The 27,215-nt window shown below is 33.8% G+C and overlaps 2 protein-coding genes across 5 annotated transcripts in view; one reads left to right on the top strand and one right to left on the bottom strand.

The window, feature by feature from the left end:
• FOXN2 (forkhead box N2) overlaps positions 1-27,215 on the top strand; it is a 76,467-nt gene that overhangs the window by 19,221 nt on the left and 30,031 nt on the right. For 3 of the 4 annotated variants that reach the window (XM_041755135.1, XM_041755136.1, XM_041755134.1), the window contains exon 2: positions 26,053-26,603. In XM_041755135.1, coding sequence (XP_041611069.1) covers positions 26,067-26,603 — 537 coding nt within the window. In that variant the 5' untranslated portion in view covers positions 26,053-26,066. Of the gene's footprint in view, positions 1-11,502; positions 11,731-26,052; positions 26,604-27,215 lie in introns of those variants that run through there. The other variant, XM_041755137.1, reaches the window with a different exon arrangement.
• LOC121490919 (ATP synthase subunit O, mitochondrial-like) lies at positions 24,470-24,987 on the bottom strand. The gene has a single exon (XM_041755138.1). It carries the CDS (start codon positions 24,970-24,972, stop codon positions 24,550-24,552), a length of 423 nt encoding a protein of 140 aa, XP_041611072.1. The 5' UTR covers positions 24,973-24,987; the 3' UTR covers positions 24,470-24,549.

The following is a 27,215-nucleotide window of genomic DNA, read 5'->3' on the forward strand; positions in this document are numbered from 1 at the left end:
AGGAGCTATCTTCTTTTTGGCAGTTTCCATCATTCTTTTTTTTGTCTTACACTGGACCAATTTCACTCATTTGTTGCTTATTTTGTCCTTGTAAGGCTTTTGAATTGCCTGTATATTGTACTTTGTGAAGAGTTTTTATTTTATTTTATTATTTATTGTGAAGAGGATTTTTTTTTTTTTTTTGTGAAGAGTTTTTAAAAGGACATTTGGTGTTTGGAAGATCATTCTGCCATTATTGGGGAGGATAGACTGGAGGAATATGAGAAAGGTCTGGTTAGAATTTTAATGCAGTACGGCAGGTAAAATGCCTTTTTTCTTCTGAACCCCACGGTACCTTGTAACTTTCTCACAGTGCATACTATATATAGCTTTCTATTGTAGGTGTTACTTATCTCTTCGACTAGAGTGTAAATACCTCAGAGATAATATATTCTGGATAAATGTTTGTTGAATTTAATTATATTTATTTTAAAGACTACCATATTTATCACAAAGGTGAGGTTTCTTAGGAGTTTTAGAGTATCTCTTAACTGAAAAAAATCTTTTATACATTTTAACTATTAGTTGCAGTTTGTTCTAAGAATCAGTGTGAGATACTTTTTAAAGTATGTGTTACATGTGCGAAACAGAACAGGTAGGTACTATACAATAAGACAATAGACTTTTGATTCATCATCCTGTTTGCCAAACATAAGGACAAAACATTGTGGGAATATTTGTCTCTTGGTTTGCCATGTCATTTTATGAAGTTGGTTTGGAGATTACTCCCAAGTTTTTTGTTACTGTTGTCTATTGATACCTAAAAGTAGCTTTTGATTTTCCTAAATTCCTTTTTTATCCTTTTTACTATAAAATAAAATGTAAATGCAGAAAACATATGTGTAGCTTATTGAATTATTGTACGACCCTTGCAACCATCTTCCAGGTTAAGGGATAGAATTTTGCCAGCCACCTTAGAAGCACTTCTATATATGCCTCTTCCTAAACATAACTCACTTAACTTCAAAAAATAATTACTTCTCCTGACTTTTATTTTCAGCCCCAGCACTTTCTCTTAATTTTCTTTTTTGTTTTATTATCAAGTATATATCCTAGACACTATAATTAAGCTTGCACCCATCTTCTTCATTTCTTTTTGATTGTTTTCTTTTCACCTTCTGTTTTTCTTAAGGCTTTATCTTATAGGTTTATTTTTAAATCAACTTTTAAATACCTTTTATATATTTTTTCTGAAATTATTCTTTCCCTTTTATTTCATACTCTTTCCTGAATGCTGTCACTTTATTTCTGAGCTTTTGATACAGGTTTTTCTTTCATGTCTTGTATAATATTTTTAAGTTCATTTTGAAATATAAACTCATTTTTATCTTTCCTGTGAGCATCCCTTTCTGGCATGCTTTCATTGTAGAATGTTATTTTATTCTCCCTTTTTAAAAAATTTATTACTAAAAAAAATAAATCAAAAAAATAAATAATTTATTACTTTGTGCAGAGGGGTGGGTAAGGATGCATAATATGAGACCTACCCTGTTCAAAATGTTTAAACACAATACAGTATTGTTAACTGTAGGCACTATGTTTTACAGCAGATCTCTAGAACTTACTCAATCTTGCATAATGGAAACTTAATACCTATTGAACAACTCGTTTCCCCCTCTGCCTTGCTTCTGTGAGTTTGACTATTTTCCTGTTTCTTTTTTCTTATTGTAATTTTGTATGATATTCAACCTCAATACTTTGGTTTCTGTATATCAAAATAGTTTTCTTGAACTTCTGGGAGGAGGCTTAGTTCAGATAGCTCTTCCAACTTCACAGATTTCTGTTGTTTTTGTGCATCATTTAAAAAATGATAGATTTCTGAGATTTCCTGGCTCTGTTCTACTCTGACACTTCTATTTGGACCTTCTCTTTCCTTTATCTTGTTTGTCCATAACCTGCTCAATTTTATTTTCAGCCCCAACACTTTCTATTAAGTGTAGGCTGTGTCTTGGAAGATAGCCCCACGTGCCAGTTTCAAGCATCCTAAGGGGACCAGACTGCTTCAGGCTTTTAGGCCTTATTGTGAACCCCTTAGCTTCTCACAAATTGTCTCTCACTGCTTTCCACTGAATACCTTTTGGCTATTTTGTGCTTCTGTTCTCAAGTTCTTCATACACATTGTTGCTTCCCCTTGCTTTCTCTCACTTAGACACCAATAGAAAACAGTTTGGGGCAGAGTTGGGGGAAAAAAGGTTGGGGCTGTTGGTGGTTTGTTTCGTCCTTTGTATTATGGGGTTTGTGGTGAGACTGTCAAATAGTTGTTATAAAAGTTACCCATAGGTTTTTTGGTTTGCTCTCTAGTTGCTCTTTGTTTTATGTTAAGATTCACGAGGAATCAAAAATTTGCTGCCACCACAGCTGATGTTTTCTGTAATCTTCCTGAAATTTTTAAAGGAGTGGTTATATCTTTTTTTTTTCCCCAAAAAATCTTGGCAAAAAAACTTACTACTTCTAAAATTATTGCCACTTAATGCTGTCCATTAATTTTATATGTCATAGCACTCTGAACCTGTTGTTCTGCCCTAATTATTTCTTCTTAGTTGAGAGCATTTAAAAGTCTATTAAAGATCCTTTGGGAAATTTGAAGGGGTCATGGGATTATTTTACAGTTGTAAATACACAAGTGTTAGTGCTTTGACATTTAATGCTTTAGCAGTATTTAGAAGCTAATCTACATCATTTACACCTAGGGCTATTCTTAAATTATGGAGGAAGAATTGGTTAGGGTTTTGAGAACTTGTTGATTTTTCCTTTCTGTAAGATAGTAATTCAGAAGTATGAAATAATCAGAAAGCTTAATGGGATAGTCAGTCTCTTGATTAATGTTTAGAAGAACAAAAAGTTCAAGGTAAAGATACTTATTTAACATATAACAAATACTTTATGTTAGGAATCAGATACATGTAAATAAATAATTGTAGTATGAGGCATACCGTTCTAGACATAGATTCAAGACTAGTATAGGAACACAGAATGTAGGAACCAGCTTTCCCCAAGGAATGGGTTTAGGTAAGGTGAATTTTTTAATTATAATAGAGGTTTACAAATGGTTTATCATTACCTTTAATAAACTCATTATTTCTTTGTTTTTGTAGACTTTTCCATTAGTAGTGCTTCATACAAATGGTTTTACTCTAGACTTCCTTTAATTACTACTTCCAATTAGCATTTTGCTCAAATGGAATTAAAATGATTAATGCTTAAAAAGTTTCCTGATACTATTTTCCAAATACTTAAGTGGAGAACTAAAATTTAAGAAATGAAAGGCTCACAGAGCAGAATGGAAAAATGTTATCTAGCATAGTGTTCTGTACTTGAATGTTAATTGCTCAGTAAATATTTTTTAATGAATATAATATTTTACCTTTCAAATTTTTGTTCTTTGGGGGAAAAATCTCCTTTGTTTAGTTGAAAAAAATTAAGAATATGGTATAATTTGGGCTTTGTATGTCTAATCTACTTGGTAGCAACTGAGAGCCAAAGTATACTTTTTTACAGTACTCTACTTAGGGTTGTTGTATCCATTGTTCTGTTCTGTTCTGTTCTGTTCTCTTCTGTTCTCTTCTCTTCTCTCTCTCTCTTTCTCTCTCCTTTCATTCTGGATTAATTCTTTTTTTAAGGCATAGAGCTTTAGTGTTTATAAAGTAATTTCATTTCTGTTGTTTGCTTTGAGCTATTGATACAAATAACCACCTTCTTTTTTTGGTGTTTTTTTTTTTTTTTTTAAAGGACATATAAATGCAATTGGAACATAGTAGGAGAAATAAACATCTCTAAAAGAAGTTCTGGTAGTAATTGCATGGAGGATTTGTCATTAGGATTTGGCTGAATGGTTGTAGGGAAGGTAGACAATGCAGATGTTGGAATAGCAGGAGCAAGGATATAAATAGAGAAAGGCACAGGAAGTATTTGGACAGAGGTAGTCCTGTTTGAACTAACTTTAAGTAGAGGAGGATTAGCTTGAGGATACAGATGCTGAATAAGATGTATTTATGATAGTATGTACTTTTTTTCATTCGTGTACTTACGGAATAATAGGCAGGTTGGCAGCTAGTGTAGTAGTGTGAAGAATGTGAGTTCCGGAGCCATACTCCCTGAGCCTATATCCCATTTGTTTTATGTTAGAGTTTGTGATAATGAACGTACCATTTAATCTCTCTGTATCTGTTTCCACATATAAAATGGGTACTAATAATGGCTACTGCTTGGTAGAGTTGTTACGAAGATTTTAAAAGAGTTAATACTGGTAAGGCACTTAAAACAGTTCCTGACTATCAATGAGCATTCAGTGAACTTTTTTATATAAGTACTAGCTCTCTCATTTACATAACTCATGTGTACATGATTTATATATACAAATAGCAAATGTACATATGGGTAGGATGTAAAGGTTTTACTATATATATCTCTGCAGGAAAGCTGGTAATATTCAAATTTCAGTTTTTGATGGTAGTTAGGTTAGTATAGAATGAAAATCCAACCATCTCATTTTATAGATGTCCAAGTTATGTGGTAGTAGAGCTTAGAACCAAGATCTGACAGACAACAAATACTTGAGCAGTATACAGAACAATCATCTCTGCCATTATGTAGCTTTCATTCGGCTTGGAAAGATACATAGTAAGCCATCTCAGGTGATAAATGTTATCAAAAAGTATAGGATATTATGGAAAGGCAGAATTTAGGACCCTCTCTAGTCTGGGATGTTGAGAAGCTTTCACTTAAGATTTGTAAGCTGTGATGTGAATGATAAATAGCAGTCAGGACTAGGTGAAATGAAGAGTGTGTCAGGCAAAGGATAATATTTCTAAAGGCCCTGGGGGAGGGGAAAGCATGGGCCTATTCAGACTTCTAACATGAGGAGAACCTGGGAAAGAATGACAAAAGGTGTGGCCAGAGAGGTTAGACAGGGGCTACATTATGCCAGATCTCATATACTGTGTTTGGACCTAAGGGTCCCCTTGATGGATTAAGGAAGAAAGGGACCATGTCAGATTTGCATTTTATGAGATTATATTGTAGAGAATAGATAAATAGAGGATCAGGCATAGATACGAGGAGACTGATATAAAAAATACTGTCAGAGCCACTGTGTATGTTTGTGCAGAACACGATTATAAGGGGTACCATTCATGTAGACTACTATTATAGCAGCCTGGATCAGAAATGGTATTGATCTGGACTATTGTTGTGACTGTGAAAATGGAGAAAAATTGGCAGGTTTCAGATTTAACTGTTTCTCCAAAATCTATCCCCAGACCACACCTGTCTTCTGAACTTTATTTTTTTTAATCTTTTTATTTTATTTTTATTTTTATTTTTTTATTCATGAGAAACAGAGAGAGAGAGAGAGAGAGAGAGAGAGATTGGCAGAGACACAGGCTCCATGCAGGGAGCCTGACGTGGGGCTTGATCCTGAGTCTCCAGAATCCGGCCCTGGGCCGAAGGCAGCGCTAAACCACTGAGCCACCCGGGCTGCCCTGTCTTCTGAACTTTAAATCACATCTATCCCAAATGATGACTATATTTGAATATCTCACAAGTCAAACTCAAGAGATCAAAACAAAACACAAATACACACATACACAGTCCATCACTACAACCACAAACATTGATCTACCTCCAAGAAAAAAAGCAGCCATTTTGCTGTCAGTATTCTCTGTAATATCAAATAGAACTAACATCCATTCAGTAGGTGATCCTATCTACTAGTAGTGACAGCTAGACCTCTTTACTACATAGAGCTACAGTTGATTGGCTATTTAGAATTTAGTTATGTTCTGAGTAAGTTTATTTAGAAATTTGAATGTTTATTAGGTTAAGTGTTACTTTTTACAATGCCTTGGAGATAGTGTATTTAATAAGATCTTTAATAATTTTTAGCATAAATATATTTTACTTCAGTAATTACAGATAGAGGGTCAGTTGAGTTTTAAGTACTTTAAAAAAATAAAATGTACTTACTTTATATCATACTTTTAATTAATCACACATGTGCTCTTAGAATTACATATAAAATCCGTATATTAAATCAACTGTCAGAGTCCTAAGTTTTACGTTTGCTCTCCAAATTTGATATAGAAGGCTGTTAGTAAGATATCATTTTCTGCATTTATTAAATTTATTTCAAATTTTGAGTGTTCCTTTAAAAGATGCCTATTTTCAGTGGAACAGTTTAATTGACTGTGGGAGATTTACTGCATGACTGATGGCTTATTTCAAAGCATTAAAAGTAATTTCTATATAAATAAATTTTGATGACACAGAATACTTACTGTTTGTATTCAGATGCCAACCAAATTTACTTGTGTACTTTAGGACATTAGATCTGTTGACTTTCAGGTTTCTGTAACTTTGTTCCTTGTAACAAACACTACTTTTCCAATGTGGCTGGTATAGAACTGTCAGAGGACCAAAGGGCTGGTTGGTTAGTGAACTGATTACTGTATAATTTGTAGCATAGGTGATATGACTTCTAGATGGTATGTATGTTTTCCTCCACTAGTGATTATTTTTATTTTTTTATTTCTGTGCTGTCAGTGTTTTCCAGCCTTTAATGTGTTTTCCTTTGGATGTCACATTGATGGCAGTTCCAATGGTTGAGAAAAGATGGATTTTCTAGGCTGGATTTACTCTGAGAGCTAGTAGTGCTTTTTTCCCCTATCATATTTAATAACATGTAAAGTAAATTAGTGCTATGTTTTAGATAGTATTAGAAGTTTTCAAGTTATTTTATCATCAGTTTTTTTTTTTTTTTTTTTTTTTTTAATGATAGTCACACAGAGAGAGAGAGAGGCAGAGACATAGGCAGAGGGAGAAGCAGGCTCCATGCACCGGGAGCCCGATGTGGGACTCGATCCCAGGTCTCCAGGATCGCGCCCTGGGCCAAAGGCAGGCACTAAACCGCTGCGCCACCCAGGGATCCCTGTCACTAGTTTTTTAAAAACATTTGATATTAGAACTAACCATTTTCCTTATCAGATCTTTGTGGTACTGCTTTTTTAAATCAAGATTTCTGTGTGTGAAAGGCAAGGTTACATGCCAGCATTCGTTTTAAGGAAAAGTGTTTGGTCTTTATACAGAAAATACCTGGTTTGTTTACTGGTTAGAAGCAAATGTATTTCATTTTTTAATTTTTTTATAAAGCTATTGCTTCATTTTAACTTCCCCAAGAAACTGATGAACAACTGAGACACTTTTTTAAAGAGACAAATACTGCAACAATGTGTAGGGGAAGTCCATGTACTGTGTACAAGTAGCACAAAATTATTTAGATAGAGATGGATTTAAATCATGGTTTATACCATGTACATGGGCAAGTTAGGAGGAGGAGAAAAATGGATCCAGTGGGAGATTACAACAGAATTTGTTCCCTCAGATTTAGTGTTTTCTGCTTTTAGCATTAGTTCAAGAAAGGTCATTTCCTTCACTCAAATTTATTTCTTTTTTTTTTTTTATCCCTTTTTGAGAAAACAGTTTCCCTATGAAACAAATCTTTGACCCTTTTGTATTCTGCATCCCCCTCCCCTTTCCCGCCCTTTCTTGACTGGAAAATGCAGCTGCACACATTTTTTGTGTAGAGACAATGGATCACATGCTGTGTCACCTAAATCTATGACCAAGAGGCAGTTTTATCCCTAAGAGACCATAATGCTTCAGTTGTCCTGGATACATGACATCATGTAGCATTATAGTCAAACACACGTCTTTTTTTGCAGTACATTTGGTATTTGAATCGACCCTCCAATTCTCAGTATTGGATTTTATGGGATGACAGTATTTATAATAGAGAATCTTAATCAAAACAAAGATGTTATTGTTACTCAAAGGGAAAGATTGAGTTCCTTCTTTTTATACATCTAATTTTTTTTCTTTCCTGGGGGTTACCAACATTATCAGATATTTTGAGTTAATGGAATATCATTAAAGTTCTAGTGTGTGTTAGGTTTGTTACACAGTGCCTTGCAAATAGTATGTGCTCAATAAATGTTACATTTTGTTTTTACTCTCAGTGTGGTAAATTAATAGGAGTAAAATTTTCCTTTTTTAAAAATGAGCTCTTAGGATTTAGAAAATAATTATCTGTAAACTGCTAAAATATTTTATGTTGTGCTTAATATAATGAACTTATTATACTATTGGATAAATCCAGGAAATATAATTCTGTGGCTTCCAGGGTTGAGAAAAGGTATTTTATGTTAATTAATTGATGAAAATAGTTTACTCCCAAGGAGATTGGAGGTAAGGAAAGGAGAGAGAAATTGAATGGAAATTTCTTTTATGTGTTTATCTTTATCAGAGAAAGCTTAAATTATGGTAAAGAACTGAGATAATAGCCAGGCCCTGCTAATAAAATCACAAACATTTTGGAATTCTGTACTATGCCATGTCTCTGTGGTAGATTTGCTTTTTTTTTCTTTGGAAAACAGTGTTTAGTGATCTGACTAAAGTGAATGACTATTTCCCTTTGCTAGAGTTGTCTTACTCCAAGTCAAATAGTTTTTTATATTGGTTACTTTAAAGTAGGATAGGAAAGCCATAAATCTAAGATGGGGCCTACTCTTTGGTGGCTCTTTTGACATTTGCAAGATTGTTTGATTTACTTATGACATTAAGTTATTGGTAGGAGGAAAGAAGGGAAGTCAATAAAAATAAAGTTTCCAAATTCTTAAGGCCATGTAAAAAGATAAAATTAGAAATTGTAAATGCATATAATTAAATATAACCAAAAAATAATATTCATTTGTCACATGCTTGATGAATTCACATGTTTAAAGTATTTATAATGAGACTGATTTTAAGTAGAAAGCTAGACTAGAATAGTGAAAATGATGAGAAATAACTTTCTGAGATGCTATAGGTCAGATGCTGCCATATTGTTCAAGGTTAATCATCCCTTGCTTTTAGCCTAGGACTGACAGCAAGTCTTCTGCAGGGTTTCTCTGTGCAATTGCTCAAGCGTTGGTTTCATCTTCTTCCCAGTTCTGGTAAAACATAACAGATGGCATAGTGCCTTTTCATTCTAGTGTAGTAAAAACTTTTAACAGCAAAATTGATTTTACTCATTACCCTTTTCGGGTTTTCCTTTTTTTAAGAAAATGAGGAGCTCTTAAGATTTACAAAATAACTAGTATTTGTAAACTGATAAAATATTTTATGTTGAGCTTATTATGATCTTATGCTGTTGAGTAAATCTAGGAAATACGCGAAGAAAAGAAATATTCAATGATTTGCTGGGGGGCATGCAAGGAAAAAAATTGGAATAAATTTGCTTTGGGATATCAAGAATTGACTAATATTTTATTTTGACCTGAGTATTTTTTGGTGCTTTTTAAAAATTTCCTAATGAGAATTCCTAGGTAATATAACGAATTAAAAATAAATTTTTGTTAGTTTTTTAAAAAGATTTTATTTGTTTGTTCGTGAGAAACACAGAGAGAGAGGCAGAGACACAGGCAGAGGGAGAAGCAGGCTACCTGCAGGGAGCCTGACGCAGGACTTGATCCCAGGACCCAGGCAGATGCTCAACCACTGAGCCACCCAGGTGCCCCCAAAATAAATTTTTAACAATTAAAAAATTATTTCGCAAATAGTGTCTTACATTAGGACTTGAAGAACTGTAATATAGGTAAGATAAAAACTTAATTAAAATTTAAAAATATAACATCAGGAGACTCAATAGTATTGAAAAGCACTTTTTAGAAGTATTAAACACATCATTAATAGAATTGAGTTAATTGCAGTTATTCCTTATTTATAGCTATGGATCTGTATTACTAAAGTATACACTTAAAAAGTTTCATATTCATGAGAATTGCTGGACCAAGAGCCTGATTTGGCACGTTTTTAAGTAAATTTTATATTCATTAACCCATTTTTTTGTGAACCCATATTTCTTTTTTTGAACCCATATTTTTCAAGTACTATAGGTATTCTGGAATCACAATACTATAATATCTTCAAAGAAGAGATTATTATCTTGGCTATTCTAACCTGATAAGAATCCTGTAAAAGGCTAGTAAATTCAGAATTCTTTGGATACAAAAGAATGTACTGTATATGTAGATCTTTAAATTTCTGTTCAGTTTTGGCTATAACATTATATTTGCCACTATATTTTTTCTTTTTGTTACTGAGAACGTCATTACTAGTGAAAATTCAATATTCTTTTTAACTTTAGAGGTAGTGCATTTTCTTTATTTTTTATAAATTCTCTTTTTGTGTATGAGAATGTTAGCATCAAGCAGAGCTGTTAATACATGAACTTAGAGTTTTTGGAGGCCATTAATAACAAAATACTAAAAAAAAGTACTAAAAGTTTATATGATTTAGTTTCTTTTAGTTTATTTAAACTAGAAAGATTTGAACAAGAGTTCTCTCATGGAGCATGATTGGTAAAAATATTGATATAACATAAAGTTGCATGGAAACCAATAGAATAAGGAAGTGAAAGTCGAATCATAAAGAGAATGATGAAACTGTTATTGCAGCACTCTTCTGAGAAGTCCTCATTTCAGGTGGCTGCCTTGCCAGTGTCATTGGTCATAAGGGAAACCCATTCTTAAAGTTAGAGTTGTTTTTTTTTTTTTCAAATTTCAAAGCATAAAGTATTGTTACTGATTTTGTATTTTAATTTTTGTATTTATAAGACGTACCATTTATAAATCTACCTTAGGAAGGAAACTAATAATGATTTTAAAAATTAATAACAGGGGATCCCTAGGTGGCGCAGCGGTTTAGCACCTGCCTTTGGCCCAGGGCGCGATCCTGGAGACCTGGGATCGAATTCCACGTCGGGCTCCAGGTGCATGGAGCCTGCTTCTTCCTCTGCCTATGTCTCTGCCTCTCTCTCTCTCACTTTGTGCCTATCATAAATAAAATAAAATAAAATTTAAAAATTAATAACAGTAATAATAATTATCATCTCTGTACCTAGTATTCATCATGCACTTACTCTCTAGCACTTTTCTAAGTGCTTTATATTCTCATGTAATTTGTATTAACAGTCTTAAGAAAGTCAGTACTATTACAATTCTAAATTGATAGGTCTTATAGCCTATTGAGTGACAGAGCTGGGATTTGAACCCAGGCAGTATCTCTTCACAGCTCATGTTCTTAACTCTCTGCTTTACTGCCACCAGATGTGATACAATATCACTATCAAGAATAGTGATTTAGATTTTACTGTTTTTTATAATATGAAATTGCTTATCCTTCACAATTTTAACTTCAGCTATACTGTCTCCTCAGGTTTCTGTTAAATATCTCCTGGTATTACATGTATTAATTCCTTTCTCAAAGAGGAAGCCTTTGATTTTACAGTTGTGCCATAGTTGTTAGATTCCGTGGTAAAATATGGCCACAGAGGCATGAATATAATAGGAGTAAAAGGATTGTGGTGTTTTTGTTTTTGTTTTAATCTTCTTTGAAGGAGGACTAAGGTTATTCTGAAGAGTATATATGTTATACTTCTCTTTCTCTACCTTTTCTCCACATTGCAAGATAGTTTAAATATCTGTATACATTTAGGTATTTCTGACATTTTAGAATTCATAATATGTATTTTCTGTTTATCAGGAAGTTACTTATTCTGTATCCTCAACTGTTAAACCACAAATGGACAAAAAGAGATCCCTAAATAGTTGGGAGAAAAATTATCAAAGCTTATGCATTAAATTCATGCACCCTAAGGTGAGCTCTTTGCACTTACTGATCTTACTGTGATCTTATATGAAATTCTAATAAATTTTTTTTTTTTGCTTTCTAGTCTGTAACAGATAATGGTAGTATATAATTCCATTGATGGAGAAATCCAAAATGCTCTGAATACCAAAGTTTTTTCATAGTGTTATTTAGTAGCAAAATATGATCTAAACTGATGTAAAACTATTGATGATCTTTACCCTTTTCTTAGTGAATCTGCATTTTGCTACGGAAATATTAAAATGTTCATTATGGAGTTCTGCCTCACATCTCACTGACATAACATATTTGCATTGTAGTTCCTTTCTAAACTCCATTCAGAATTCATATTCTGAATTCTCAAATATATTTGCCCTCAAGGATTTTAGATAAGGGATCCCACACCTGCATAATCAGGTACAGTGAGTGCAGTACAAATGAAAACTAGGATATAATGAACTTAAGAAGATTAATCCAGTAACTCAAGCATAGCAAGGTGAAGCCTTTTAGCGTGGAGCAGTATTTTTCACCTTGAATAATACATGGATCTCTTTTAAAGAAAAGAATTACAGATCCCATTTTAAGAATCATTGACTTTAGTTCCTGAAGTAGCTTTTAAAATAAGTCTTTCTCTTTGAAAATAGTAAAATACATTTTTATACTGTTACTGAAATAAAAGCACAAAATGAAAATTTGCAAAAAACTCTTGGCCCCCGGCGTATATCCATGGGACACCTTGATTTGAGAAATAACTAATAAAGTGGCAAATAGTCCTATATACTCAAATAGCTCCTATAACTTTTTTTTAAAGCTTTATTTATTTATTCAGAGAGAGAATGAGAGAGAGAGGGAGGCAGAGACACAGGCAGAGGAAGAAGCAGGGTTCATGCAGAGAGCCCGACTTGGGACTCATCCCAGGACCCCGAGATCACACCCTGGGCTGCAGGCAGCGCCAAACTGGTGTGCCACCAGGGCTGCCCTCCTATAACTTTTCTTTACCAAGTCTGTTTATAATGACAAACCTGAATCATAGTTAAGGGGTTAAGATATCTTTCCTGTCTTTAATGAATATGATTTTTAAAAGGGATGAAACATCCTCTTTAAAACAAGAAAAGTACACAAGTTTTGATAACTACCTTCCACCTCCAGGAAAATGTCCTCTGCCTACTTCCAGTTGGGAATTACTGTCATAATGAGCAACTCTTAGACTGATAGAGGAGTGAGTCAAATTCCTTAAGTGTGTTGAGGCTGAAGAAATTTAAGAAACCATGCTCTAAGATACAGGATAACAGATTAGTGATACTGCCATCAGGAACTATATAAACATCTGTTTCCAGCAACATGGAAAACTAAATACCTGGACCAGCCTTTCTGCTGAAAACAACCTTAAATGCTCGATAAAATGCATCAGTGTCCTGGCACAAAAGTAAAGAATATTTAGACCGAACACTAATTGGAAACCCTTTGAGAACCCAGCTCAGTAAGCTGAGTACTGAAGCTGGCTATTGCCTTGAGGGTATTTACCCAATCAAGGGATTTTCTGTTTTCTTAGCCTTATGGAAGTCAGTATCAGGAAGCAAGCCCAGACCCAGCCCAGATAAAACACTGTAGCAGGAAATAGTCTTCCCCATTACAGTGGAGCCCCACAGGACTATAACATCTAGACATAAGAGTGATCTAGATATTCTTTCCCTTCATTTCCTTAGAGATGACAAACTTATCTTTCTAGAATATTGCTCTTAGCAGGAAAAATAAAATCTCTACTGAAGATTTGTTAACCACAAACTAGCCCTCACACAGGTTGCCTAAATTCACACTAACCTCAAACTAAGAATTTAAAATGATCCTGCATTGTTACTATTCCCAGGGACCTGACAGAAGCAAGCAAGTCATCATGATCAAAGAATTGCTTTTAGTAAAGTTCTATTGGAAATGAGTAGCTTAGGGGCAGCCCCAGTGGCTCACCGGTTTAGCACTGCCTTCAGCCTGGGGCGTGATCCTGGGGACTCGGGAGTCCCACATCCGGCTCTCTGCATGGAGCCTGCTTCTCCCTCTGCCTGTCTCTGCCTCTCTTTCTCTCCCTCTCATGAATAAATAAAATCTTTTTAAAAAAATGAGTAGCTTAGGGGCGCCTGGATGGCTCAATTGGTTAAGTACCATGATCCCGGGGTTCCTGTCAAACCCCACATCAGGCTCCCTAGTCAGCAGAGAATCTGCTTCTCCCTCTGCTCTGACTCCCCCCACCTCCCAACACACACACACACACAACACTTGTGCTCATGTGTATGCTCTCTCTCTGTCTCTCAAATAAGTAAATAAAATCTTTTTTAAAAATGAGTAGCTTATAATAAAAATTTACAAACTATCCAAGGAAACAAGGCATAATATAAGAGCATCAGCAGAATCAGACTTGCCAGTAGTTCACATCTTGGAAGTATCAGATTTAAATATAAAATTAGTACATTTAATATGTTCAGTGACAACTTGAAATGAGGAAAAGAGCAGATATTTCATAAAGAATCAGGGGTTCTAGAAATAAAAACGTATAGTAATTGAAATTAAAATTCAAAAGAGATCAGGGCAGCCAGTGTGGCTCAGTGGTTTAGCAGCGCCTTCGGCCCAGGGTATGATCCTGGAAACCTGGATCCCTGCATGGAGCTTGCTTCTCCCTCTGCCCGTGTCTCTGCCTCTCACTCTCTGTGTCTCATGAATAAATAAATAAAATCTTAAAAAAAAAAAAAAAAAGATCAAAGTAAATAGGCTCCACCGAAGGAAAAATTGGTATAATGAGAGATGAACATCTGGAGAAATCCAGAATGCAACACAGAAAAGAAAATGGAAAACATAAAAGAAGTAAATAAAGGAGAAAATTTTAAGAGAAAACAACACTTTTAGAGGACTATCAGGTTTTAATAATGATAGTGAAAGTAGAAGACCATGAAATGATATAATATTCAGTGGAAATAAATCTAACAACTATAACCTATTCTAGTTCAACCTAGAATTCCATAGCTAGCAAAAATGTCTCCTAAACAGAGGGTAAAATAAAGACATGCTCAGGTAAATAAAGTCTGAAAGTTTAATAGCAAACCATGTTTTATGTAGAGGGAAAATGGTCATAACAAGAATGAGATTCAAGAATAAATAATCAAAGTTGTAAGTATATAGATAAATTAATAAAAATTAACTATAATAATATTACTTATTATTAACTATAAATAATAAAAGTTAGAACCAAAATGCCAGTTATTTTAGTTATTTACAAAATACCTGTTATTCTAAACCAGGAGAAGGTGATCGAATATAGTATTCAAAAGATCTTTTTATTACCTAGATTAAAGGTAACTTTGGATTTTGATAAGAATGCATGGTAAAAATTGTAAGGTAACACTTTAGTAATAGAAATAAAAATATAATTTCCAAACTAATAGATCATAAAAAACAGAACCAGGGTAAAAAATCTTAAGGCAAAAAAAGAGAAGGAAAGAAATGTAGAGTAGAGCACCAAATAAGGCATTAGAAGTAAATATATTTATACCTTATATTTAAAATGTTCAGTTCTGTGGGGTTTATTTTTTTGTAATGTTTGTTGAATTTATTAAGTGATGAATGAATTTACATGGGAGAGTATAGATAGAAATAACTACTTTTATAAGTGAAGTCACCCTGCCTGAGCTTTATGAGGTTTAAAGCAGAGACTGAAAGGAAACAAAAGGAAAAAATGTTGAAAGTAAAATGATGGAAAAAAATATACCAGGCATTTAGTAGAAAGAAAGCTGGCATATCATTTGAAGTAGATGTTAAAACTAGTAGAATTACTAGAGGAAAAGAATTTATCTATTAATGGTAAATGTTTCAGTTTTGCCAGGAATAATAGCTTTAAATTTGTATGCACTTACAACCATAACCACAAAGAAAAGCAAAAATTAACAGAACTACCAGGAAAAATAGACTAACTTCACCAGCATAATGGGAGATTGAAATACATCTTCCTCAGTATTTAATAAAGAAAACAGTGCTGCCCCCCCCAAATTGGTGAGAATATAGAAAAATTGAACAATGTAATTAACAAGCTTAATTCAGTGGACATCTGTTTCATCCAGTCAGTGCAAACATCAGCTGAATCATGAAAATCAACCACATACTGGGACCAAACAAGTTTTAACACATTTCAAAGGATTAGTATCCTATGGACCATTTAAGTTAGAAATTCGTAAGAAAAAAAAATCACATGGCAATTAATAAGCATTCTTCTAAATAACTCATGAATGAAAGAAGAAATGTTAATGGAGCTCAAACTGCTTTTTGTCTGGGAGGAAATGTTAGGTCATCTTTCAGGTTTGCTTGCAGCAAACACAATCCTGAGAAATGGTCCAAGTAAAGGCCTTTCATTCTTGGCATGTCTAATGGCGATTGGTTCCCATAACAGGAAGGATAATTTTTTTTAAGATTTAATTTTTTTGTGTTTTTTTAAGATTTAATTTATTTTAGAGAAAGCATGAGCTGGAGGAGGGGCAGAAGGAGAGGGAGAGAGAGAATCCCTGAGCAGACTCCTCACTGATTGCAGAGCCCCACGTCAGGCTGGATCCCAAGACCCCGAAATCATGACCTGAGTTGAAATTAAGAGTCAGATGCTTAACCAACTGAGCCACTCAGTCACCTTGGGAAGGAATTCTTTTTTTTTTTAATTTATTTTATTTTTATTTTTATTTTTATTTATTATTTTCTGGGAAGGAATTCTTTTTTTTTATCGTTTTATTTTTATTTTATTTTATTTTTTTATTTATTTATGATAGTCACAGAGAGAGAGAGAGAGGCAGAGACATAGGCAGAGGGAGAAGCAGGCTCCATGCACTGGGAGCCTGACGTGGGATTCGATCCCGGGTCTCCAGGATCACGCCCTGGGCCAAAGGCAGGCGCTAAACCACTGCGCCACCCCGGGATCCCTATGGGAAGGAATTCTTAAATGAGAAATTAACCATAAAGGAAAGAAAGGGTTAATAAATTCCATCATATTAAAGTTAAGAACTTTTTTTTTTAACGAAATTATTTATTTATTCATGAGAGACATAGAGAGGCAGAAACACAGGTAGAGGGAGAAGCAGGCTCCCTGCAAAGAGCCCAATGCAGGACTTGACCCTGGGCCCTGGGATCATGCCCTGAGCCAAAAAGCAGTTTGCTCAACCACTGAGCCACCCAGGCGTCCCAATAACTTTTTCATTCATAGGCAACTAATAGGCTAAAAAGACAAACCATCTACTACAGAAAGATATTTGAATCACATGTAAGGATTAGTATACAAACAAAACAAATGACTGCAATAGACAGTAGAAGAGATTTCTTATATGCAGGTTTCCCCTTTTCCTACAAAACCTTAGGAAGCCAAAATGGAAGTGAAGAAGCAATTACCATTAATTTATATGGAAAATTTTTTGAACATTCCCAAAGGCAACATTCTCATAGGCTTTTCTGATACCTCAGGATGCATCTTGCCAAGGGATGCACAAAATAAATCAAGAAAACCACAGAAGCCCATAGGTACAGTTCAAAGCTATGGCAGGTTGGTGCTGAGGTGCTGAGTATAGATCCCCTGGCGAAGGAGCTTGGCATGCCACCCTCCTTGCTCAAGGTATGCATGTCTCTGTAATGGACACTTCAAAACAGACTCTGTCTACTTCTTGCCTTTTTCTAACAGCGAAAATCCTCTTCTACAAGTACTAATATAGGTCTGTAGTAGAAGCAAAGTGGTGTAATAAAAGCTTTGAAAAGCGGGAGATACCTACGTATTCAACTCCCATTACTAATCTGGGAAATGCAAATTAAAACATAAGGAGATGAAATTTCATAGTCATTAGGTTGGCAAAAAAAAAAAAGTTTGATGAGTACATGGAGTAAACAGAATGCCCATACATTCCTGGTAGTAATTTGTCATGAGAGAAAATACTGTGACCCAATAATTCTACCCAGTATGTTCTGCTTTTAGTTGTGTACCTCAAAAGTTCTTAGCAGGTGTATTCCAGGAGTTATGAACAAATGCTACTTGTAATACCCTCAGACATAAATCATTGTCTTCAAGAGTATTATAAATTTAGTATATTTGTAAAGTAGAATACTAGTCCTCTGTAAAAGTGAATTATTGCTGCTATAATGTTAATGAATTTGGTGGGGGGGGGGAACAAGTTTCAGTACAATTCAATTTTATATGATGTTTAAAAATATAAAGGGCTAAAATAATGTTTAGGGATCCTAACATGGTAAAACTATAAAGAAAAAATGTTTTTGTTGCCTAGTCTTTGATACAGTCAATTAAAAACATGGACATTGGGCAGCCTGGGTGGCTCAGTGGTTTTAGTGCTGCCTTCAGCCCAGGGCCTGATCCTGGAGACCTGGTATCGAGTCCTGTGTCAGGCTCCCTGCATGGAACTTGCTTCTCCCTCTGCCTGTGTCTCTGCCTCTCTCCCTATGTCTCTCACGAATAAATAAATAAAATCTTTAAAAAAATAAAAACATGGACAAATAAAATAAGTAAAAAAATGTGTGTGGTAATAACTAGCATTTTGTGTTTAGAAAATTTCTTAGTTATTTTGGGCAAAAGAGTTATCAATAATAGCTTTTATAATACCTGTAATACCAGGGTAATTTTGAAAATTCTGTACCTTAGTTTCCCTTCTCTAAGCTCAGTCAAGCATTGCCTCTCAGAACATTGTTAATACTGACCTAAGCAAAAGTGCATTCCTCTAACCTTTTGGGAAATGATCCAAGAATTCCAATATGGAATTTTATTTTTCTTGTCCTAGAGTAGAATATCACTGTAATATTGAATATATAGTATCATTGTAATATTGAAATTAGGATGGAAATACACAAATCTTTAGTAAATACATTTGAGAGATGCATGTGCTACACAGATGTGAAAAAATGATACATTTTAATTCTGGACCCTCTTCTCAAGATACTGCCATGGCCTTGCACAATGAAGATGTAGGCAGAGGTTTGCAGAGTGATTTTACTGGGCTTGTTTGAACTCTCAGCTTTTAAATTATTCTTGTCTAAAGAAATTCAGTATTTTTCCTGAAATGTAGAATATTTGGAGGCCTAACACTAATGTGTACTTTGCAAAATTGTCTTGTACATTTACCTCCTTTTTTTGTAGCATTGTCGTGGTTTTTAGGAATTGGTTTATTAGTGGATGTATTCATTACTCGGGTTATGCTAATTATATTCCTAAGAAATTCGAGTACTGTTTTCAAACCCCACATCTAGTCTCTTGACCCTAATGCTTATATTGAGTGATATTTATTATGTGTAACAATTATGTGTGGTTTGTTGAAGTATTGTTTTTAAAAGATTAATAAAAGGAAATGTTACATCACTAGCCAGATTTCCTTTTATTTCTTTACTTGTTCTGCTTTATGAAACAAACTTCCACACACATTATTAATGACCTGCTACTGAGTGGTTTCAGTTCATTTTAAGAAGCAGTTTCTCATGAAGTTAGGATTTTCCAAACAAAAGTAAAAGATTGTTTTTTAATATTGTGAAATATACAGGTCTTTCTGTTGTAATATTACATATTATATATTTCTGAAAACAGTAAAATATTATGCCAGCTGATGGGTCAACTCACCTAAAAGCATGAAGCTTTGTAACTAGAACACTAACAAATAGATTTTAATAGGAATATTAGAATATTGGAACACCTGGGTGGCTCCGCAGTTGAACATCAGCCTTTGCTCAGGGTGTGATCCCCAAGTCCTGGGATCGAGTCCCATGTCGGTCTTCCTGCATAAAGCCTGCTTCTCCTTCTGCCTGTCTCTGCCTCTGTGTGTGTGTGTGTGTGTGTGTGTGTGTGTGTGTGATGGATAAATATTTTTTAAAATCTTTTAAATATTTTAAAAAGAATATTAGAATATATTTAAAAATATATTACATTTATTGCAAATTTTAAAATACTACAATTTAGTTTTTTTTTTTTTTTTAAAGATGAAAATAGACTGATGGATATGCAGGGAAAGGTTGATGCTACTGGTTATGGAGGCCAGGGTAAAATGCATAAAGATTTGGAGAGAAGAGCTCATTAACACTTCCAAGAAAATGCATGTGGCCAAGCTGTGCCAAGAGGAAGAACATGGGTTGAATGAGAATTGTGTACAATACTGTATTTTCAGCAGCTTGCAGCTTTCCACTATGTTAGCCTATTTTGGGTTCAGCTGTTATTATTTAGTATTGCAAAAACATAGGCTGGTAAAAATCACTTAGAAACCAATGTGATTTTCACATTGTACTAAAATCTTTCTCCTATTTACTAGTGAGCTAATTTGTGTTACAGAAAAGCTTGGTAGCAGAATAGGCTGTACTGAATTTAAGAGGTGGCTTCTCTTTGGGGTTTTTTTGGTTGGTTTTGTGTTTTGTGTGTTGTTCTGTTTTTCTGTGCTGCCTTTTTTTTTTTTTTTTTTTTTTTTTTGTGGCTTCTGTTTTTGGCTTAGCTTTTGATAAGTCCATGACCTTTTTGTGATTTGATTCTTTGTGAAGTGGAAATACTATAACTAAAAATATTCTTAACACAACCTTTTCCCCCTTGAGTATATTTTAATTTTTTACTATAAAAATAATAAACACTTTAAAGAAAAACTGGTAAAGAAGAAAAAATTACCGAGATGCTAATATAAACCACTGTTAGTGTTTTATGTATTTTTACTTTTTCACCAATTCTTAATAAGCTTTTTTTGTTTATAGTCTTCAAGAAGACCATTTTTAATGACTATTATTAGATTGAATAGATGCACTTCAGTTTAGTTAGTAATAAAATGTGTAAATTGTACTTTTCTAACAGAGGAGGAGGAAAGAGAATCTATTTTTCCTCTGTAGGAGTATTTCACTGAAGTGACTTATAAGTAGAATTATTAGGTCAAAGAATATGGTTTTTTAAATTTGAAATACAGTCGACAGAATATTAGTTTCAGGTGTACAAACATAGTGATTCAACAATTATGTACATTACAAAATGCTCATCACAATAAGTATATTACAATATTACTATTTTTTAAGATTTATTTTATTTATTTTAGAGGAAGGGGCAGAGGCAGAGGGAGAAGAAATAAATCCTCATGCAGACTCTCCACTGAGCATGGACTCCGAGATCATGACCTGAACTAAAATCAAGAGTCAGATACTTAATTGACTGAGGAAGCCAAGTGCCCCCCAGTGTATTACAATATAAAACTTTTTTTTAGAAAAAATTTATTTATTTGAGAGAACACAAACGGGGAGGGGCAGTGAGGAAGGGAGAAGCAGACTCCCTGCTGAGCTTAGAGCCTCACACAGGGCCTGAATCCAGGCTCTGGGATCATGACCTGAGCCAAAGGTGGACGTTGAACCAACTGAGCCACTCAGGTGCCCCTCAGTACGTTACAATATTATTGACTATATTTCCTGTGCTATACTTTTCATCTCTATGATAAATTTTATAACTGGAAGTTTGTATTTCTTAATCCCTTTCACTCATTTCACCCATCTCTCTATACACTTCCTCTTAGTAACCCCCAGTTCTTTATGAGCATATTTCTCTTTTTATTGATGTTATTTGTTTTGTTTTGTTTTTTAGATTTCACATGTAAGTGAAATCATAGGGTATTTGTCTTTCCATGTCTGGCTCATTTCACTTAGCATAATATCTCCAAGGTCCATCCGTGTTGTCACAGTGGCAAGATTTCATGCCTTTTTATAGCTGAGTATTAAATATTCCATTGCTTATATATACCATATCTTATTTATCCATTCATCTAACAGTGGACATTTAAGTTGCTTCTATACCTTGGCTATTGTAAGTAATGTCACATTAAACATAGGGGTGCATATATCTTTCTGAATTAGTGTTTTTGTTTTATTTGTGTAAATACCCAGAAAAAGAATTATAGGATCCTTTGGTACTTCTATTTTTAATTTTTCAAGGAACTTCCAAACTGTTTTCCACAGTGGCTGGACCAATTTGTATGTCACCAGTAGTATATGAGAGTTCCCTTTTCTCCATTTCCTCACCAATACTTGTTATTTCTTGTCTTTCGGATACTAGCCATTCTGACTGGCCTAAGGTGATACCTCATTCTGGTTCTGATTTGCATTTCCCTTGGGCATCTTTTTATAGGTCTCTTGTCCATCCGTATGTCTTTGGGAAAATGTCTATTCAGGTCCTCTGCCCATTTTTATTTGGATTATTTGGGGATTTTCTGATGGTGCTATATGAGTTCTTTATATATTTTGGATATTTAAACCCTTAACATATATATCATTTGCAAATATTTTCTCCCATTCAGTGGGTAGCCTTTTATCATGTTTATGGTTTCCTTTGCTCTGCAAAAACTTATTGTTTGATATAGTCCCGATTGTTTATTTTTGCTTTTGTTTCCCTTGCTTGAGGAGACAGATCCAGAAAAATACTATTATAGTTGATGTCTAAGAGATTACTATTTTCTTTTAGGAATTTTCTGGTTTCAGGTCTTAGCATTTAGGTCCTTAATCTATATTTAGTTTATTTTTGTGTATGGTTTAAGAAAGTAGTCCACACATTTCATTCTTAATGCATGTAGCTGTCCAGTTTTCCCAACACCATTTATTGAAGAAGAGGCTCTCTTTTCCCCATTGTGTAGTCTTGTCTCCTTTGTTGTAGATTAATTGACCATATATGTGTGGGTTTATTTCTGGGTTTTCAATTCTGTTCCATTGATCTATGAATTATTGGGTCAAAGATTATGACATTTTTAAAGATTCTTGGTACATATTCCCAGTTAGCATTCCAAAATGGCACTAGCTCCTTGCCCCAAGTCATGTATTAAGTATTTTTTAAACCATTGCTACTTTGGGCAAAAGTAAGTATTATTATTTTTATTACTAATATTTGTGCTTACTGCATACTAGGCACTGTTCAAATACATTGTCATACTTAACATTTGTGTTTTGCTTTGTGTTTCTTTGATTATCAGTAAATTGGGTATTTTCTAATATGCTTGTTATTTACATACTTCATTTGTGAGAAAAGATCATTTGCCTAATTATTGTGGTGGAATTAGTATTCTAAGTGGATGGTGCTCTAAAGTATAATTTAAAAAAAGCTCTTTTTCTCTCCTTAAAAATACAGTCACAGTCCAAACCTTACTAAGAGAATGTCAGCCTTTTTGTGTCAGTACTTTTTAACTTTGGTTGGCTGTACAAGTTGTATAATCTTTGGCATATATGCTGCCATAATACTGCTTTATGTCTTAAGATAATGGGATTTTATTCTAAACCTGTAATTCAGAGGAATAACATTCACAGCCATCTGAATTAATTTCTGAGGAGAATATATGTTATTCTCATATCTGTCAACAGTATCTGTTTTAATTAGGATTGCTAAAAATATAAGTTCCTTAAGAGAGTGAATGTACTCTAGTGAACAAAAAACTTGAATACTGAACTCAGTCCGGTTTATAATTTTGCCTCTACTGTTTATTAGTTTTAGAACCCTAGGCAAATGGCTTACTTCATTTCCATTTCCTTATAATAGCAGTGAATTTCAATTTTCTGATTATTACCAGTTATGATGTTTTCTAGTATTAAGGATTTTCTTTTAAAATAATTCTTAAAGGCAGGTGGTACAGTACTTAGTACAGAGTAATCATATATGTTGATTATAAATTCATTTCGGTTTGAAATAATTATAATTTGAATGTCTACTCATGCCCAACATTTTGTTAAGATTCATTAGGAATACAAAAGTAAAAAACTTACACATTATGGAATTCATGGCTTTGAAGAAAGGACCATACGCAGAACTAAGTAGCAATGCAAATTAAGTAGAGATTTTAAAGCCCATAGATACTATCTAAAATATAGTAATGTCTCAGTAAATGTTAGCTACTCATATTTGGTACTCTCTGATTTCTATATGTGATTGAAGATAAATATATAGGTAGCAAAAGTAGAACATTGGAAATTAGTCATTCCCTTTGAACACTGAGTGCTAAGAGTGTTTTGTTTTTAAAGAAAGGAAGATAATTCTTCAATGAATTCTCATTGATCACATTTTTGAAATTCTCTATAGGTAGAAAGACTTTGGTGGTAAAGTGAATAATTTGGTTAGCTACATAGGACAGAATGTCATCTCTGAAACGTGCACATATACACACATGTTTATGAATATGTGGTTTTCATAATTGATTTTGAAATAGAAACCAAATTTTTACAGTTTGATCTTTTCCTTTTTAAAATGTCTTGGTATGTCAAGTTATAGATGGCAGGAAAGAAAGATAGGAACTGGATATGGAGAGAACAGTAATAAGATTTAACATGGATAGGATTGGGTCATTGGTACTCACAAGTGATGAGTTTACATTCTTACCAGGATAATGTAGTAGTTAAGAGTTGTGGTTCTGAAGTCAGTCTGCCCAGATTTAAATTCTGTTGTTTCCAATTACTAAGCAGGTAAGCTAAAACAGAATGCTTAACCTTTGAGTTATTTTCTTCATTTATAAAATTGGGTTAATAATAGTGCCTACTTTATAGGATTTAATTGATGATTAATTGAGATGTAGTTTATGGTGTTTAGCTAGCACAATCTCTGGTCCCAAAAATATTAGCTGATGCTGTTGATTACTAAGTGCTTTGAGACTACATCTATTACGGCTACCAGAATCCAGATAGACTGTTCTACATGTAAAATTGACCAGTTTTCATAACTCTTGGAGTAACCTGCCAGTTTTTGTTTTTGTTTTTGTTTTTTTTTTTTTCTGTTCAGGAAGCATTTTATTGTTGCTCCAAGTTTTAGGAGGTTTCACTGACAGATAATCAATACTTTCAGAAAACCTCCCGCATGGCCCTGCTCAGCTTCTGAATCTTGGTTCTTGCAGACATATCAGCATATTTCTCTCCAATACGGACAATCATTCCCCCCATGATTGACGGATCAACCTTAACTTCCAATTTCAATACTTGGCCTTTGCTTAGGAAGCTCTTCAGGACCGTTTTTAGTTCAGTAAGAGTGGCTTCATCCAAAGGAGACGCAGTGGTCACTGTGCACGGCACTTCTCCACGGTGCACACTCATCATGGTGGAAAAGGCAGAAATGACTCCAGGGGTATTGTTCAAGCGACCGTTCTCAGCAAGCAAATTGATCAGGTTGGATGTGATAGGAGAGAACCTCTCTTTTGCTGTCATGTCATTTAGGCTTTTCACTTTCACGGAACGCTTTATGTAGGGATTCATAATGGAAGCAGCCATTAAATAAAATAAAACTGTGGGGGTCCTTCTGTAATTTCAGTTGTATAAGCATAAGTAGATCGAATAGGGTAATGGAAGACCTAGAAAGTTTTTCACTGAATTCATAAATGAAGTACCTTCATGAACCATTGAAAATGAATTTAATAGCACTTTACTTCTATTACTTTTCTCTTTGGTCAGTTATTTCCCCATGATAAGTTTTTTGCATTGAAGTATGTTTCAAAAGCAAAACAAAAAGACATATGAGAAAATAGAAATTTAAAAAGGTAGTATAGAAATAGCTTTTCCCCCCTCCTTGAAAATACAGTGACAATTAAAATTTTACTTAGAGAATGCCAACCTTTTAGTGTCAGTACTTGATGAGATGATGTAGAATTTAGTTAAGAATATTAAGTATACTAAATAAATAATAAATTCATAGTAAATAATTATTTGGCTGATAATGAATTTAGTGAATAAGAAATGTTATCTTTTTAATATGACCTATACAAATATTAGAAATGTTTATCTCTTTATAGTGAATATTTCAAATCTGAGGGAAGAGTTTGTTTGAAATTATTGTTTAAGCAACATTTTTAATTTGACTTAAAATTGAATTTAAATCTTCAACATATTTATAAATATATATTTGCATTTAAATTTATTGAATTTAAATTTGGTTATTTTCTATATTGAATAAGGTCATCGATCCTGAAAATGCGTAGATTTTAAGGTCTTATAATTCAAAGAAAGTCTGCTCATTTTTAATAATAATAGCCATTACTTATTAGGCTGTTACTGTGGGCTGGGGACTTTAGTAAGTATTAAATAAAATACATTATTTACTTTTATTAATATCACTCATACATATGGTGTTATAATGCTGTATTTTATTTATAGCCATTTCAAATAATAGGAAATAAATTCTCTTCCTTATATGATAACCATTAATGTCTTTGTTGTACAAATATTGTGCTTAAATATTATATAGGATAATTGCAAAATTTCTGATTTGGTGATATTTAAATATATATTTTCTTTTTCCATGAGCTTAAGAATCTTAAGTATTATATTGATTGACAATTGTTTCCTTTATTGCAGAACTGTAGGAGTAAATGGGTCCAGTAATTGGAATGACTCCAGAAAAGAGAGCTGAAACTCCAGGAGCTGAAAAGGTTGCAGGATTAAGCCAGATTTACAAAATGGGAAGCTTGCCTGAAGCTGTTGATGCTGCCAGGCCAAAGGCCACACTAGTGGACAGTGAGTCAGCAGATGATGAACTCACAAACTTGAACTGGCTTCATGAAAGTACTAATCTCCTAACAAACTTCAGCTTTGGAAGTGAGGGTCTTCCAATTGTTAGTCCATTGTATGACATAGAGGGAGATGATGTGCCATCCTTAGGACCATCTTGTTATCAGAACCCAGAAAAAAAATCGGCAACTGCAAAGCCCCCATACTCCTTTAGTCTTCTCATTTACATGGCTATTGAACACTCTCCAAATAAATGTTTGCCTGTCAAAGAAATTTATAGCTGGATTTTGGACCGCTTCCCATATTTTGCTACTGCACCAACAGGCTGGAAGAATTCTGTTCGGCATAATCTGTCCCTGAATAAATGTTTTCAGAAAGTGGAAAGAAGCCATGGCAAGGTCAGTGTTTATGAACATTGCTATATTTGGGGAGGTGGGGGAGAATTAACATCGAGACCTTAAAATATGGGGAAACTAAAGGAAGACAAAAAATAGTCAACTCATCATTACTTCAGTTTGAGCTTAATTATATTCATCATTTCCCTTCATTTGAGATGTTTTAAAATTTCTTAAATATTGATACAAATCTAGCAGAATTTCAGTCTACTATAAGTACATAAATTCGTTTTCTGATGTTCCAATTTTCTAAGTTTCTGTAGTGTTCCTGTCACTGTATCAATATGTTGCAGTCTCTTCCTTATAATTGGAATGTAGGCCATTTACATTAATGTAATTGATATGGTTGGATTTAAATATATCATCATGTTATTTTCTGTTTGCTCTATTCTTTTCCGCCACTTTTCCTGTCTTTTTAAGAAGTGAGGTTTTTTATGATTAAGTTTTATGTCTGCTACTCGTTTATCAGCTATTCTCTTTTTGGGGGTTGATGTTTACTATATGCTTTTCAGTATATATTTTTAAACAGTCTACTTTCAAATAATACTACCATTCTACTCTTATACCACTTACTATCTGGCGTTTTACAGAAAAAGTTAACTAATTCTGATGCTT

Source organism: Vulpes lagopus, chromosome 5, assembly GCF_018345385.1.
Source record: "Vulpes lagopus strain Blue_001 chromosome 5, ASM1834538v1, whole genome shotgun sequence".
Taxonomy (NCBI): Eukaryota; Metazoa; Chordata; class Mammalia; order Carnivora; family Canidae; genus Vulpes; species Vulpes lagopus.

Coding starts and splice junctions, on each gene's coding strand:
- LOC121490919 (XM_041755138.1), bottom strand. CDS start 24,972: ATGGCTGCTTCCATTATGAATCCCTACATAAAGCGTTCCGTGAAAGTG.